Source organism: Scardinius erythrophthalmus, assembly GCF_964197995.2.
Source record: "Scardinius erythrophthalmus genome assembly, chromosome: 10".
NCBI classification, from domain to species: Eukaryota; Metazoa; Chordata; class Actinopteri; order Cypriniformes; family Leuciscidae; genus Scardinius; species Scardinius erythrophthalmus.
This window is the reverse complement of record NC_138230.1, coordinates 11,752,036-11,768,693: the sequence shown is the minus strand read 5'-3', so window position 1 is coordinate 11,768,693 and position 16,658 is coordinate 11,752,036. Positions and strand designations below refer to the sequence as shown.

The window sequence follows — 16,658 nt, the reverse complement described above, 5'->3', positions numbered from 1 at the left end:
TGCATTATCCTGCTGGAAGTAGCCATCAGAGGATGGGTACATGGTGGTCATAAAGGGATGGACATGGTCAGAAACAATGCTCAGGTAGGCCGTGGCATTTAAACGATGCCCAATTGGCACTAAGGGGCCTAAAGTGTGCCAAGAAAACATCCCCCACACCATTACACCACCACCACCAGCCTGCACAGTGGTAACAAGGCATGATGGATCCATGTTCTCATTCTGTTATGCGAAATTCTGACTCCAAATTCTCAACAGAAATCGAGACTCATCAGACCAGGCAACATTTTTCCAGTCTCCAACTGTCCAATTCTGGTGAGCTCGTGCAAATTGTAGCCTCTTTTTCCTATTTGTAGTGGAGATGAGTGGTACCCGGTGGGGTCTTCTGCTGTTGTAGCCCATCCGCCTCAAGGTTGTGCGTGTTGTGGCTTCACAAATGCTTTGCTGCATACCTCGGTTGTAACGAGTGGTTATTTCAGTCAAAGTTGCTCTTCTATCAGCTTGAATCAGTCGGCCCATTCTCCTCTGACCTCTAGCATCAACAAGGCATTTTCGCCCACAGGACTGCCGCATACTGGATGTTTTTCCCTTTTCACACCATTCTTTGTAAACCCTAGAAATGGTTGTGCGTGAAAATCCCAGTAACTGAGCAGATTGTGAAATACTCAGACCGGCCCGTCTGGCACCAACAACCATGCCACGCTCAAAATAGCTTAAATCACCTTTCTTTCCCATTCTGACATTCAGTTTGGAGTTCAGGAGATTGTCTTGACCAGGACCACACCCCTAAATGCATTGAAGCAACTGCCATGTGATTGGTTGATTAGATAATTGCATTAATGAGAAATTGAACAGGTGTTCCTAATAATCATTTAGATGAGTGTATGTATATATATATATATATATATATATATATATATAGCAGGTGAAATCCAGAGGTAGTGCAAAAATTGTGTTGTCAGCATCAATGTTTGCCATGACGTCTCTTTAGAAATACAAGACAAATACTAAATGTACAAATGTTTGTTTTTTCAGATGTCATTTATCATAAAAATGTTGGGTATTTTAGTTGCAGGTTGCTAGCCTAGTCACAAAAACCCTGAACTAAACAGACACTTATGCGTTTTGCTATGGATGTTCAAGATGTGTAATTTCATTTTACAGTTCTTGTGGACTAACAAACACTTCACATCCCCTATTGCTTCTTTTTGGTTTGATCAGTGTGGCAAGTTTTCTTCTCAAATGTGGATTTTTGTCAAATTCCAAGTGAGAAAATCTTCCAAATGTGTACAAGGATCACATGAATAAACAAAATTCCAAACCTCAGAATTTATGAGAGGGAAAGAGGGAAACAGAGAAGTGTTTGATGTGTGACACTCATGTGAGAGGCTCAAAGACTGTGCTATCACATGGTGGACGGAGCACAACTTTCTCTGCCAGAGGCTGTTAACTGAAAAGACATAATACAAATAATCATCATTCTGATTATGTCAGGGTGTTTTTAAAGAAAGAGAAGAGAAAATATAATTACTACAGAGTTATAGCTATTATTTCTAGCATATTTATGATTATTAACCGCGTTTCCTTATTTTGTCGCTTGGATAAAAGTGTCAATTAAATGAACCAATGTAATTCTAAACCTTTGGGACACTTAAAGCTACACTTTCAAAGGTCTGAATATCATTGCATTAGATAAAATATACATTTTATTTATATTCTAAAAGTATTTAACTGCACACTTGCTTAAAAGTGTATTGAACCAATGTTTCGGCAACAACCTTGACTGTTGTAATGAAAGTTTTTGACAGCTCTAAATGTAATAAACAGTTACCAAATTTTTGGTAACAGTGCTACTAAAAATGTTTTTGGTGGTGCCAGTGGAAACTTGAATGACTTGCCCAACTGGGGCATCCAAAAACAAACGAACAAAAAAACAACAAGCCCTGTATTATCTAATTCAATGACATTCAGACTTTTGCAAGCGTTAAACATTAAGCATGCAATTTTGGGTTGTAATTAACCATAAATCTGAAACAGACATGAAATAAAACTGAATTAACAGACATCATGTATAAACTGTTTGTTAGTTTTATTAAATGTTGATTATTGAATTCAGCAGAAACTCAGAAAATTTTTGAATTACATGACAAAATTCTGTATTCCTTCATATTACTGTAAATCAGTATAAAAATAACATTCACACAGAACCTGAATTGAATGAATTCATGTGAACTGCAAAAGGCTCTGGACAAATAAATGTGGTTACAGTCTGTAGATGCCAAAAAAGATGTACAGATACAAAATAAATCTAAATTTATCTAAAGTAGGCAATCCTTGACAAGTGATTTCAGTAAACGGTAACAAAGGCACACAAGTACAAACCAATACGGCTGCAAAACAAGAACAAGACAATCAACATCATTCACAACATCACTGATAAACTGACCTAAACATGCCGTCCCTTAAAAGGAAGCCCAATACCCTGTAAGAGTGTCTTTTCTCTCCATTAAAAGCAAAAAGTATTTTGCTTGCTTCAAGGCAACTATTCATGAAGGTCACATTCACATTTTATAAGCGGCATTTATATTAGTGGCAATACTAATCAAACAACTGGTGACTATGATTCATTTCCGGTTTCAAATGTTTATAAAATGCTATGCCCTGTATAAATGTGGTAAACATGAGTGTATAACCAATAAAAAGCTGACAATTATGCTCTGTGTGAAAATAAACTGACATGCAACACAGAAAGAAGAGAAATAAATGCAAATTTCAATAAAAGGACCATTACATTAATTTCAGATTGATTTTATAGAATATGACCAAGCACAAATGTTCGCTTCAATATTTTTTGTTGTTGTAGCAGCAGAATTTTTTATGCATGCTACAAGCGTTTTGGTACTTGTTAACCGGTTAATGTTGATTTAAGACATAACTGTATGCATAATTAGACAAAATGATAAAATACATAGCAGACCACTGATCTACACTACAGATGAATACATTTACTATTAATAATCTAACACAGCAATGTTTGGCCACAAGAGCCAATTTAAAACCATAGTAAGACCTTAAACAATAATTAATATTAGTATGAATGTGTGTGATGAACGATTAAGGCACAAGTAAAAGCAGAATGAGAAACCGCAGCGGATTTGGCTCAGAATATTGTATAGAAACCATCTTAGCCTTCAGTCATGTTCACTAGGGGGACAACAGTGGTTTTAGGCACAGCTGAATAACACATACATTTCCCCTTACACACCACACAACTTCCTGTGCATGTTTCTAGGTCGTGTGTGATTTGACAGTATGAGTTCGGCCTCATGTCCATGTGCTGTAGTAGTAGATCTATATCAGCTTTAACTTCAGTATAAAGTGCAGCCAAACACTCAGACCGCCCGTAACAACCTTCCACCAGTCAGATGTAATGCTGTATCTCCTCATGACAACTGTAGTTTACAGGAGAATGAATATGGCGCAGTGTAATTTGACGTTGCCACAATGCAAACTGTGGCTGGATAAAGAGTCAAAGCCGGAGATCACCGGTAGGAGACGTGGACATCATTTATACGCTGCCTGAGATGAGACATGAACTCAAACATGGTGGCGGCCAGTGACTGGTGGATGAGGTAACGTGGGAGGCGACCCTGTAAGAAGAAAATACATTGATAATAAATGTATTGTATGTGTATCAAATGTATCATTTAGGCCACATTTTTTCATCCATTTTAACATCTGCGATAAATCTGAATGCATCAGAATGTTATAGTGCACATCTCCTCAACAAGTTGCATGATTTGAGGCATAATTCATGTCCGTAATGGTGCAGGATGAGTTGCACAATGACGTTAAATACTTGGGGTCAGAGATTTAAACAACCCCTTAACATGCACAACACTAATAGTGGTGCTTGCATTTGCAAACACATAATTAAAAAGATACATTATTTGAATACGTTTAAATGGCTTAAATGTACAAACTGGTGGTACATGAAGCTCTTACCTTAAGGTCTGTATTGAGAACCCAGATGAAGGTGCAAATTGAAGGATTACTGTTGGATTTCAACACAACAAATCCACCAGGACCATTTTCCCCTCTGAGAGAAAGAAAGAAAGAGAGAGAGAGTTTAGTTTACAGCTTAAATATGTTCTGTATTTTAATAGGCTGAGGACATGACAGACCTGACGTAGCGACTCTGAGGAGGTTTGTTGGCGTAATTGGTCGCCATTCCTGCAGAAACGTAGCAGTCTCGCCTGCGCTCCACCCGACGAACATTTATAAAGTCCCTGAATGTCAAAAATGTATAAATGATCACGACTATGTATTGAAAATGCATACGTTCTAAAAGGAAACTCTCCATCGCAGTGTGAATATTGCAGCCTGTTAATATGGAGGGCATGTAAAACAGGCCTAAGCTTCAATTTGACACACATTGAGAAGCAAAAACAGCCACCTGGGAGACACGACACCTCCAGCAGCTCCTGCAGATACATCATATGACACCAATGTGTTGTCATCCACTCTCTGTAAAATCTATGGGCAGATCAGAGGAAGGAACAGAGAGAACTTTGATGTAATCTCAATCCATTCGACATAAACATTTTTTTGTAGCTTCTTAGAGTTTTGTCTTTATAATTAGGAGGGATAGTCAGATGATGGTAAAATCCATGTCATCCATTTAAATATCACCCTGTTGAAGCAAGGTCACATCTCTGACATGAACACCAATTTTACATATCCATTTAGTTCTCCATTATGCAATGACATCCAGTGACTAACAAATCATTATTTGATTGGACAACACATGAGATTTGATCAGCATAATTTGGCCTTTGCAATCACTAGAATACATTACATTTGAAAATATTACATTACACTGTAACAAATAAATGCAGCTTTGGTGAGACTGCTTTCAGAAACAATAAAAGGTCTTACCAACCCCAAACCCTTTGAACGGTAGTGACCTAATGTTTTTTTTTGTACATTTTGATGTGTACATGTGTCTTTTCACTATTAACACATGCCTCACACCCAACATGTGTTTCAGCTGTCTTTAACGGAGGAGTCTGTGAGTGTACGTGTACCTGACAAACAGACACGGTTCTGTTCCACTGCACCATCTTCTCTGGCTGCAAAATGACCTCCTGATACACCAGCTCTGCAGAACACTGCAGGAGTGCCTAAAACACGCCAAACACAGGTACGTAACTGATTCTGTATATATGTAGATGGACAGAATGGAGTAAGAACGAAGGCTCATAATATATAGGCATCATACCTTTAAAATAAACGTCTTCCCATGGAATGGGATTTCAAGTGTATATACTGCATCTCCTTGCTCCTAGAATGAAAAAGTTTCATATTAAGCTAATCACAAAACCATTAGCAAATAAATACTGCAAGCATGGACGTGTACATACATTAGTCTTCTCAAACTTCCAGTTTTCCTCTTGTGTCAGTATCTGTTCCACCACTGCCATGGCCTCCCGTCCCTGTCGTACAAACTCTTTGTCCTAAAAACAAGTGAATACAGAATTAACTGGGGTGTTTCCCGTACAACGATGTAATTCACTGGTTAGCTACCATAGTACACTGCATCATTGGAGAAAACTAACCAACTAGTAACAACTGTTTCCTGACACTGTAGTAACATGGTCGCAGCTCTGTCGTTTGAACCACATTGGCTCAACAATATGTTGTTAATGTGCAGGTGGACTACTTCACTGCTTTTGTTCCATGTCATTTTTGCTTTAATTGATGTTTGATTCATTCACTTATACGTCATAATCCAGTGTTCCCTCAAAGAGAATAGAAGTACCAAGAGGCGAAACTCCGTTGCAGTTTTGACAACAATCGCTAGATGTTGTCAAACATTCAAATGTACAAAGCTTCTGTCGCCATTTTGGACTGAACCAATGGCTTTACCATTAGCACAACTACTGTATACAGCATTAACATTATGTCTGGAAATAATTGGAAACAAAGAAAACAGTGTTCTGCCATCAACTGCAACAACTACCAGTGTACAACCAATCAACTAGCATTTCATAGATTCCCCAAAGATACAGAGAGGTAAAGTAGAAAAGGTTTTTATTAGGGCTGTCAAAAGATTAATCGCAATTAATCGCATCCAAAATAAAAGTTTGTGTTTACATAATATATGTGTGTGTACTGTGTATAATTATTTTGTATATATAAATACACACACATGCATGTATATATTTAAGAAATATTTGCATACATATTCTGTATATATTTATATATAATTTATATTATACATAAATACATTTTTTTTATATAAAAATTACACATTTTTCTTAAATATATACAAGCATGTGTGTGTATTTATATATACAAATTTAATTATACACAGTACACACACATATATTATTTAAACACAAACTTTTATTTTGGATGCGATTAATCGCGATTAATCTTTTGACAGCCCTAGTTTTTATTAACGTTAAAGTGAGCTAACATCAACGATAACAGGTGTTGTAACATTAATGTAAGCTATCCCATAACCGCAGTAACAGTTTGCTAATGTTATGTATTTGGTTGAAATTGAGTCAAGACTCGAAATGGGCTTTTTAAATCGCATATCGAGATATATGAACACGTAACCTGGCAAATGACCACTTTATTAATTCATTGTTATCACTAAATTAACCCTTGAATTAACGCTCGTTCTAGATTCCGGGAGATTTTAGCTAATTTTGCGGGCATCAGGGAGCCGCTATCAATATGCGGGAGACTCACGGAACTTCCGGGAGACTTGGGATGTCTGCTATAGATATATTAAAAACTAGAAATTACTATTTAGTTCCCTTGACCGCTTTTGAATTGGAACCGGTATCGTTTAATTCTATGACAGCTGTGTTGCGTTCAGTCCAAGATGGCGGAGCTGCAGCTCTGCGCATGGGTGCGTTTGTTGCAATGGAACGTTCTATTGAGTTTCACCTCTTGGTACTTCTATACTTTTTGGTTCCCTTGCGAATTTACACACATGTGCACTCTTCAAAAAAGGCGCTGATTGTTGACAAGATAAATTATATAGATTAATATGCAAATATATATAAAAAAATTATTTTTATGCTCCTAGTTGTTTCAAACACGAAAGTGTGATAGAGGCCTATTGTGCCCAAGAGCATGATCTGTTCAAGTCCACATGTAATAAATAAGAAACTATGCTTTTAATAATAGCTCGAGACCTGTAGATCCAACCATGCACGTTTGGGACGCTGTTTGTGAATATTCATTGGAACTATGGTTTCGTGAAATGGCAAATCGTTGAATTATGCTTGTAACGAGTAGGGCTGGACCCGAATATTCGAATATTCGTTCGTTGGGTTGGTATTTTCAATTTGAAAATTTGACATTCGAATATTCGTTCTTCTTGGCCCACTAAAGTGTTCCTGCAAAGTGTTCCTATTCTCTGGCTGGAGCGCAGAACAGCGGAGTGTGTGTGGACAGAAGTGCATGCCTGAGCTTGTGTTTTGGGTTAAGCTGCGTTGCTTTGACATTGTGGAAAACAGAATAATAGAAAAAAAATGTATTAAGCTTTTTACCCGTTATTATCAATCTAAATTAATCTCGTTTTTAATTTAACTTAACTTTTTCTTAATTTAAATTTAGCTTTTTTCTTTATTTAAATGTCGTTTTTCTTTATTTAAATGTCGTTTTTCTTTATTTAAAGTAATTTGTTAGTCAGAAAAATATTAGACTACCTTATTAAAAGTATTGCTTAAGTTAACGTTACGTTACGTGCGAGTGTATTTACTTTGTGTTGTTCATGGGGAAGATGTGTTTAATATCACTAGTGCAGTGTCCATTCTCGGAGCATATAAGCCCTGCCCGTGTGAGGTGTGCCGCTTCCCGCTCGCATTGTTCTGTAGTTTATTACAAGTTTATTAATTCTGAACGTGTCGCGTCTCGCGTGTCTTATCTATATTGCACCAAATGCGACACTGCACTCCCTTGTGAAGTCGATTGGATGAACAGTTCTCGAAATAATCAAAATGCAAACGGACAGACAGACACATAGAGATTCCTGCCTTTATTAGAGAGAAGAATATGTTCAGCACCCTCTCTCCGAAGCTTAGAATATTCGATGTTCATTACGACCGAAGCTTCGAAGCTCAAAAAATGGTATTCGAACCAGCCCTAGTAACGATGGAACTTGCGAGCACAGTTGACTTACGATGCTTTCAGGAAATGCACCCCAGCTTTGCTTATGAAATAAGTGGTTCTTATTACTTTTAGAAAGACAGAAATTGGGTAATTTTCAGATATTTCTTCCATGCAAACATAATGAAAAGAAAGAAAACAATCAATCATGTGTATACTTGTTCAGTTACTGCTCTTCTGCCGAGACCCTCTTCATCAAGATCATCCTCAGAACCTACAGGACAAACACAAACATTAGGCAAGAAATAAAGCAAAAACAGACAGTCACATTAGAATGAAAGCGAATGGCTCTATACCTGCCAGGGACTCTGGCGGGGAGTAAAACTGTCCGTCAGACACGGCTCTAGGAGCGATCAGAGGGGCCGGCTCACACGCCGCATTTACTGCTGCCAGATACGCTGCAGGAGACGAGGAAATGACAGATCATCAATGTAGCGCTCTACATATCCTACAAGGACATTCTCAAACATCAGCAACAGTCTTAGTGTGCATCTTCAGAACAAAGTAGAAGCATGTTTCCCTTCCCAAATCTTAAAGTAATGTGACTGTAAAGTGACCACATGACTATTAAAATGACATATCACAGGAAAAAGGCTCTTTCTTCCTCTTTTGAAAGGCCTTGCACTATGTAGGCACTCAAATTCTGACAATGCAAAGTTCCCCAGTCCACCCACAACTAATAAGCCAAATCACGACTATGTGCAAACCATCAAACATATGATTATCCACATTTACATAACAATAAAGTTCAGCATTATTACACGTCTCGGACGTTTCTACTAATTTAATTTGGAAAAGGTCAGCCAATCATAATATTATGCAATTTATACGTCTTAAAGTTACAGATGCAAAAAGCTTTGACTTCAAACTGCTTATTTCTAACAGCCTTAGAGAGAGTGGAAAATGATCATGAAAAAAACTATTATGAAGCCTTTAGGGGGTTTGCCTGAAATAAAATAAATGTAGGATCAGGCATCCACTGTCTGCTATTTAAAAAATATGTCATATTTCAGCTTAAAAGGATGCTTTTATGACCAACATGAATAAACAAAGGTGTGTATATTCAATACAGTCCTGAATATTTGTATTAAAAATTCTCTCACCTCTCTCGTCCTCTGCTTCCTGCGTGAGCACTTTGAAATCCAGGAACCAGGTTTCCAACCATGCCAGCACAAACGAGGTGATGGGAAGAACATAGCCAAAAGCAGTCTGACTGAACAACTGAGAAAAAAAGAGACAACTATGACCTCCTACACCTATTTCTATTATTACAGCAATGTAATAAAACATATAAAGAATTTAGAGAGCCGTTAGAGGTTCATTTGAGGAACAAAGCAGACATGTGACTTCACTTCATATAATTTAAGCATTGAAATAGACCGGCTAGGAAGATAAAATATTAACTATCTTACATCTGATATGATGACTTTGGCAATGAGGAAGGCGCTGGTCACCAGAGTAGTGATCTGAGATCAGAGAAAGAACAATGATCATTTCTAAACCTTTAAAAAATTAAAATGTCTGTGTGTGTTATATATATATATATATTTGGAAACATTACTATTTTGAATGTTTTTGAAAAAAGTCTCTTCTGCTCATCAAGGCTGCCTATATTTGCGTAATATTGTGAAATATTTTACAATTTAAAATAATGGTTTTCTATTTGAATATACTTTAAAATATAATTTATTTCTGTGAAGCAAAGCTGAATTTTCATCAGCCATTACTCCAGTCTTCAGTGTCACATGATCCTTCAGAAATCATTCTAATCTATTAAAATAGAAAATCATTATTTTAAATTGTAATAATATTTCACAATATTATTGTGTTTCCTGTATTTTGATCAAATAATTGCAGGTTTGATGAGCAGAAGAGACTTCTTTCAAACTTTTGACCAGTACTGTATATACACACTCTCAAGTTGAGTTTTGACTTTTATGCTAACATTGTATGATAAATCACCATATCCAAGACTAAAAGTCATAATTCCAAAAATATTTAATATATATATATATATATATATATATATATATATATATATATATATATATATATATATATATATATATATATATACACACACACACACACACACACATATATATTTTATACATTATAAAATAATTATAAATAAATATAAATGGGTAATTATATACATTACAAACATATATAATAAATATATTATATTACATAAAAAATGCAAATACTGAGATGTTTATAGGCTGAGGTTGGTCTTTCTTACCGCAATGACCCACCAGTGTCTCAACTGAAATGCAGCATATCCAAGCTGCAAACACAGAAATCTAAACAAAGCTAAAAGCTGAGTGGGAATAAACAAAGGAGAAAAAGAAAGATTATTGCTATATAAAGTAATAACTAAGGGTTTAACAGTGACTGTTCAGTGCTGATCCTTTAGAAAGGTAGTATCAGAGTTTTGACATTTTTCTAGGATGCCATCACTTTTTTGCAGGTAAGAGAACAGCTTCAATGCATAAAAACGCCTTTAACATGCTATAAGGGATGGGCACTTTTTAAAGTGCAATCTATTGATGTCACATGCTGAAGAAAGTGACAGTAGGTTCTCACACCTCATGCTCTACAAGCTTTAAGTAAACAGACAAACACTTTAAAATAATAATAATAATAATAATAAAACTGGAACAGTTTAATGATTGACACATTTTGTACAGTTAAGTGTTTGTTTGTGTGCTTATGTTAGACTGAACTGAATAGCATGAAAGAGAGATATATCAGATCAACAGTGAAGAGAACTCAGTTTAAAGCCAATATAAAAATATACCACATTTTATGGTTCACTAGGAAACAAAGCAAAGGACTCATACTTACAAATATATCAAAGAAAGATGACTTGAAGTTGTAGTGAACGACCTCATTCTCAAGACTGGTCCATATACTCTTATTGATCTGAGAGACACAGGCAGAAAAACAGATCAAACTTACCATGTTCAAATGAAAAAAAAAAAACTTTAAACTGCACATGATGTACTATTTTATACATCACATGCCAAAGATACATTTAAAATTAGTAAAAACATTTTAATATATACAAGGTTTTCCATTTATTTCATAAAATATTGAAATAAATATTTTCATATGTGTTATATAACTGAATACACATCATCACACATCTCTATTTACTTAACTAAACATGGTTAAAAATAATATGCAAATTGTGCATGACTCTTTTCATCAGAGGAAGTGAAACAGGCACGTACAATCAACCGTAAATATGAACCCAAATTATAATAGACAAAGTAAAAAAGGAAGTACAAACTGCATGACAGAGAAAAACGATTAGCACTGGGCAAGAAGACATTTCGGAAGCACAAAATAAAAACTTACATTTAATTCAATGATCCAGAGCAGAGTGATGAAGAGGAGGTCAAACGTAACAAAGAGGCAGAAGGTTCGGCGGACGTCTGAGAAGGCTTTCCTCTCTCCCGGGGGCAGCGGGGGGTAGTAAGGGGAGGGAAGGGAGAGGGACGCCTGGGAATACGAGGCGTTCAAAGAAGCAATGGCTGGAAGACTTCCCTCCAACTCGCTGTAGCCCACGCCGCTCCGCATACCTACATGCAGTTGGAGCGCATCACCTGAACCAGAGGAGAAAAGATAACCGAACAGTCCAACAAAGAGACATGCCTTATCTGGCTTTCATGCAACATACTGCCATTATACTCAAACTGAAAGAACAGTGATCAAACAACACGCAGAATACATGATCTAATCAAGCAGCCTTTGACACTTTTAGAGCTGGTCTAAAGTCATGGCCTAGCAAAAAATACGACAAAGGACAATTTGTAAGTCTGTAAATGTACTACATATATGCTTACGTTTTGTATTTGTGTGTCAATCAAATTAAGGATGCACCGATATTAAAATTTTGGCCGATACCGATAACTCTTTCTTTTTGAAAGCCGATAACCGATATATTGGCCAAATTTTTGAGAGCCTGATTACAAAATCAAAAGTCTCACTAATAAATCCATGTCCCAAGCACACAATTATAATGATCTGATTATAATTTTAAGTAGCGTATTTGACAGACTTGCTGTTTGCTATTTTCTTTTTTGAAGTTGATTCGATCATATTTCAAGCAATTCAAAACCATCATGGCGAACAGTGCGTATCTGAAGTGTCTCAGCTGAAGGAAATAAATAAATAATCCATTATTTATCGGCTTTAATATATATCGGCCACATTTTCTTATTGGGCCGATAAGGAAAACGTTAAAAATGAATACCGATATATCGTGTATCCTTTAAACAAATTTTATGTTTATGTTAAGTTTAAACATACTAAAAATATAACATTTGTGGTAAAATAAGTGAAAAGGCTGACTTATAGCTCATTACAATCTAACCTGATCTCTCTGCTATACTTTTGATATCTAATTTATACTTAATTTACAATAGGACTGCAGGTAAGGTGATTAAACAGAGACCTTTTAACTTTCAGCACTAGATAGCACTATCTTCCCTGTTTGTCTAAAGATTGAATAAATATATTAAGCCATAAACAGGTATCTGGGAAGCAAAAGCATCATATCATCATTCAGTTATTGATTCTGCACTGCCAACATGAATGCAGCCCCCCCCCCCCCCCCCCCGTTTGAGCCAATGCGAATAACAAACAAGCTTTAAAACATATTTCACTGTAAAAATCTGTCCTCAATAAACAACCATTCGTTAACAAATACTCGATATTCAGAAAAGACGTAATTAATATTCATGAGTATATTCACACTTATAGTGAATAGCGGAGCATAAACAAGCTTGTAGCTCTAAACTTAAATACTTAACTTACTGACCTCTCAAATGCAACTCGGCGTTTAGTTAACAGTTGGAAAAAAGTTTGTAAAGTCATTTATAAGCACCAAAACCGCTGTTACTACAAAAAACAGCGGAGAGAGACAGAGCGAAGGCGAAACTCACCAAAATCAGCGCATCACTCTCATTATCAGCCTGCTGCTCTTCCGCGATTACAACCGGATGTGAGAGAACGTCACATCCGCCAGCTGATCGCCACCCTGGTACGTGCTGGAAGAGTGAAGCCCGCCAGAGATGGGCAGTATTTTGTATATGCACATTTATTATATATACATCACATTGTATATACATATTGCTTTCAAATTGCGTGTTATAAAGTCATGCGAGATATAAACTCGCAACCTGATAATGTCAGAAACAGAGGGAGGGGGGATTACCTAAAAGTAGCAATTACCTTTTTTAATTTTTTTTTATTCTATATATATGAGATTTAATACATACTTTTAAATAAATGATAATGAATACGAAACTATTGAATAAAAAGTGAAGGACTTTTGTACTTTCAGTTTCAGTTCTGTCGATTATGATTTCTGCTGAATGGATGGCCTCATTTCCCACAACAACATGAGGCGGTGTCTGTAAACTTTGTCGTTTTTTTCTGAAATATGTTATTGGTCTGATCTAGTTTTAGAATTTCCCACAGTTAGTTGCAGTGGCAGAGCATAATACCACTGGGTTTCATTTCCTCTGTCTGCCACATCATCGTTCTCTCATAACTTACCATAAAATCAAACTGAAAATATTCCTGTTTGAGGAATTTCTTTTTTAAAATAATTTTCATTGGTTATGAGTAATAAAAAAATCCAAATGTAAAGTAACAGCACTTTGACAGAGGTCAAATGTCAAGAAAAACTATATAGTTAGCCAGTTAAAATCTCAAAATATGAAAAAAGATTCTATAACACTAATTCAGTGCAAATATATTTATTGATACAGACTTTAACCTAAAACATTTCCATAGTTCGTATGGATGCATTTACTTATTTGGTACATTTTCTCAGATTCACTATGTTAATCAAAATCAACAACATGTACCTGCATGAGATTTGGAGGATTATATATGCATACAAATATGATTATATTTAATATAAAGCAGTGCAATTTCTTAAAAAAAGCAATAAGTGGCTTTTGGTTCATCATTTTAAATCATTATTAATTTTTAAAAATAGTTCAACAGTTTTCCCTTAAAAGACTTTGCTATGGAAGAAACTTAACAAAAAAAACAAACAAAAAAACAACTAAGTTATAAGTTACCCAGCTAATATTAATGCAAATTGTTAACTACAGTAAACGAATAAAATGAAATGATTTGCATATTTCTGATGCACATGAGCACTGAGCCGAGGCACTGAATTTGGAGTTTTTGTTATGTGTAACCAAATAGTCATATCAAGAGATGCAAATTCTATTCAGTACGCAAATATGATGTTTATAGCAGCTTTGATCACAATGTCATTGACAAACCACAAATGAATCACAAAGACAACACTGTAGGAATGCATTATTCACAGTCAGCCATGATTAATTTCCCCCACAGCAGTGAAGTTACTGAGGTAAAGCCAACTAACAGATTCGGCTGTTTTGTTACTGCATATGCAGCACAACCGCCAGGATGACTGTAGTGGTTTAACAAATACTGCTAAGCAAAAATGCTGCTAAATACTTAGTGAGCCTTTCCATGTGCTCCAGGATTATTGTTCTTGACAAATGATGTTATGGAAATTGTCTGTACACTAGATGGCATTGTATGTCCACAGAAATTCACCAATCGCAAAACATACTGCAACTCAAACACACACATAATGAACAGACCATAAAACATGACGTGAAATGAACACTGACATATCTCGATACTTTACATTCATACCATGCTGCTTTGTACTATATTATAATATTTGTACTTTACCTGTTTGTTTGAATGTATGAAATGCATATGCTCGGATTATATAATATGTGACTGCTGATTGAGTTTACCTTAATACAGTCGTGCTCAAAAGTTTACATACCCCTTGCAGAATCCGCAAAATGTTAATTATTTTGACAAAATAAGAGGGATCATACAAAATGCATGTTATTTTTATTTTATTTAGTACTGTCCTGAATAAGATATTTTACATAAAACATAGTCCACAAGACAAAAAATAGCTAAATTTATTAAAATGACCCCATTCAAAAGTTTATGTACCCTTGATTAGCATGCATTTTGTATGATACCTCTTATTTTGTTAAAAAAATTAACATTTTGCAGATTCGGCAAGGGGTATGTAAACGTTTGAGCACAACTGCATATCTCTATTTCATTGCAATGTCAGGGTGAATGAATCTTTTCAGGTTGTCTGACCACTCCAAAATGTCAGTCTTTCAGAGTTTAAGTCTCGTTTTCTCTCAAAATACAAACAGACAGCTGTTATCAAATGATGGAATCAGTGACAATAAACAATTCTGATTTCAAAATAAAATTCTGCATTATGAAAAAAATCTCTAAAGTTCCTCAAACTTTCGCTCTATCAGTCCACATTTCTGCTCTCCTCCACTGCCATATTGTCTGCTGCTTCTACGTCCTCCTCCTCCTCCTCCTCCTCCTCCTCTTCTTCCTCAGTAGGTGCTGTGGCTCCTGACTTTCTTATGCCAGACTGGTGTTCTGCCATGCCCCTTTGCTCCTGTGAATCTTAAAAATGAGTATTTATTTAAAAGTAAGTAAAAGTAAAAAAAATGACTAACAGATATATATAATATATATATATATATAGTCAACAGATAATCTCATCTCTGAATGCAAGAAGAGAGACATGCAAATGTGACCATGTTTGTTGACTTTCTAATCTGGATTTTTTTCCTGAAATATTTTAGTACTGATACAAGAGTAGTATAACATAAGGAAACAATGGATGTTTTAAAATGACACAGTCCAAATATACTTTATCAATGCATACTTGCAAGTAATGCATACATGAATTGGATTTTAGTTTTTTTTTAATATAAAGTGTAAATTTGCCCTGAAATTTAATGGAAAAAGCTGAGATGCACAATGACAGACTGTACTAACTTAAAAAATCTTAAAAAACCCATTAATCCAAAGTCCACCTCCAGCTCTAATATATATATATATATATATATATATATATATATATATATATATATATATATATATATATATATATATATACATACATACATACATACATGGTCAGAATTATTGCCACCCTTGGTAAATATGATAAAATATTGCTGTGAATATAAATCTGCATTGTTTATCCCTTTGATCTTTCATTTAAAAACATCGCAAAAGTCTAAACTTTCACTGAAGTAAAACAATTGAAATTGGGGGGAAATCACATTATGAAATAAATGTTTTAAATATGAAAACATCAAAGGCCAAAAAAATCAAAGGCCAAATTCCCTTAATCATCCATCACAATGAGTAAAACCAAAGAATATAGTTATATGTATATAGTTATAGAATACATTCAAATAGAATATATAGAATATAGTTAAAGTTAAATACAAAATATGTGCAGCAAAAGATTGTTGAGCTTTACAAAATAGAAAGTGACTGTAAGAAAATTCCCATTTCCACCATCAGGGTAATAATTTTGAAGTTCCAATCAACTGAAGATGTTA

At 35.3% G+C, this 16,658-nt stretch overlaps 2 protein-coding genes across 6 annotated transcripts in view; both read right to left on the bottom strand.

Moving 5' to 3' along the window:
• Positions 1–2,066: 2,066 nt before the first annotated feature.
• On the bottom strand, positions 2,067–13,270 carry stard3 (StAR related lipid transfer domain containing 3). 2 transcript variants are annotated; one of them, XM_081377261.1, is made up of 15 exons: positions 13,143–13,270; positions 11,554–11,801; positions 11,038–11,115; positions 10,433–10,510; positions 9,603–9,656; positions 9,294–9,411; positions 8,487–8,588; positions 8,349–8,404; positions 5,424–5,516; positions 5,282–5,344; positions 5,088–5,183; positions 4,457–4,536; positions 4,185–4,289; positions 4,006–4,099; positions 2,067–3,650 (listed from the first exon to the last, which is right to left on the bottom strand). In XM_081377261.1, the coding sequence occupies exons 2-15, from the start codon at positions 11,773–11,775 to the stop codon at positions 3,543–3,545; spliced, it is 1,347 nt and encodes a 448-aa protein (XP_081233387.1). In that variant the 5' UTR covers positions 11,776–11,801; positions 13,143–13,270; the 3' UTR covers positions 2,067–3,542. The 2 variants fall into 2 exon arrangements, with proteins under 2 accessions (XP_081233387.1, XP_081233388.1); XM_081377262.1 differs by having other exon boundaries at positions 13,019–13,169.
• A 677-nt stretch (positions 13,271–13,947) lies between these two features.
• Positions 13,948–16,658, bottom strand: part of ppp1r1b (protein phosphatase 1, regulatory (inhibitor) subunit 1B) — a 29,777-nt gene continuing 27,066 nt past the window's right edge. For all 4 annotated transcript variants that reach the window (XM_081377364.1, XM_081377367.1, XM_081377366.1 and 1 more), the window contains one exon: positions 13,948–15,705. In XM_081377364.1, coding sequence (XP_081233490.1) covers positions 15,545–15,705 — 161 coding nt within the window. In that variant the 3' untranslated portion in view covers positions 13,948–15,544. The remainder of the gene's footprint in view (positions 15,706–16,658) is intronic.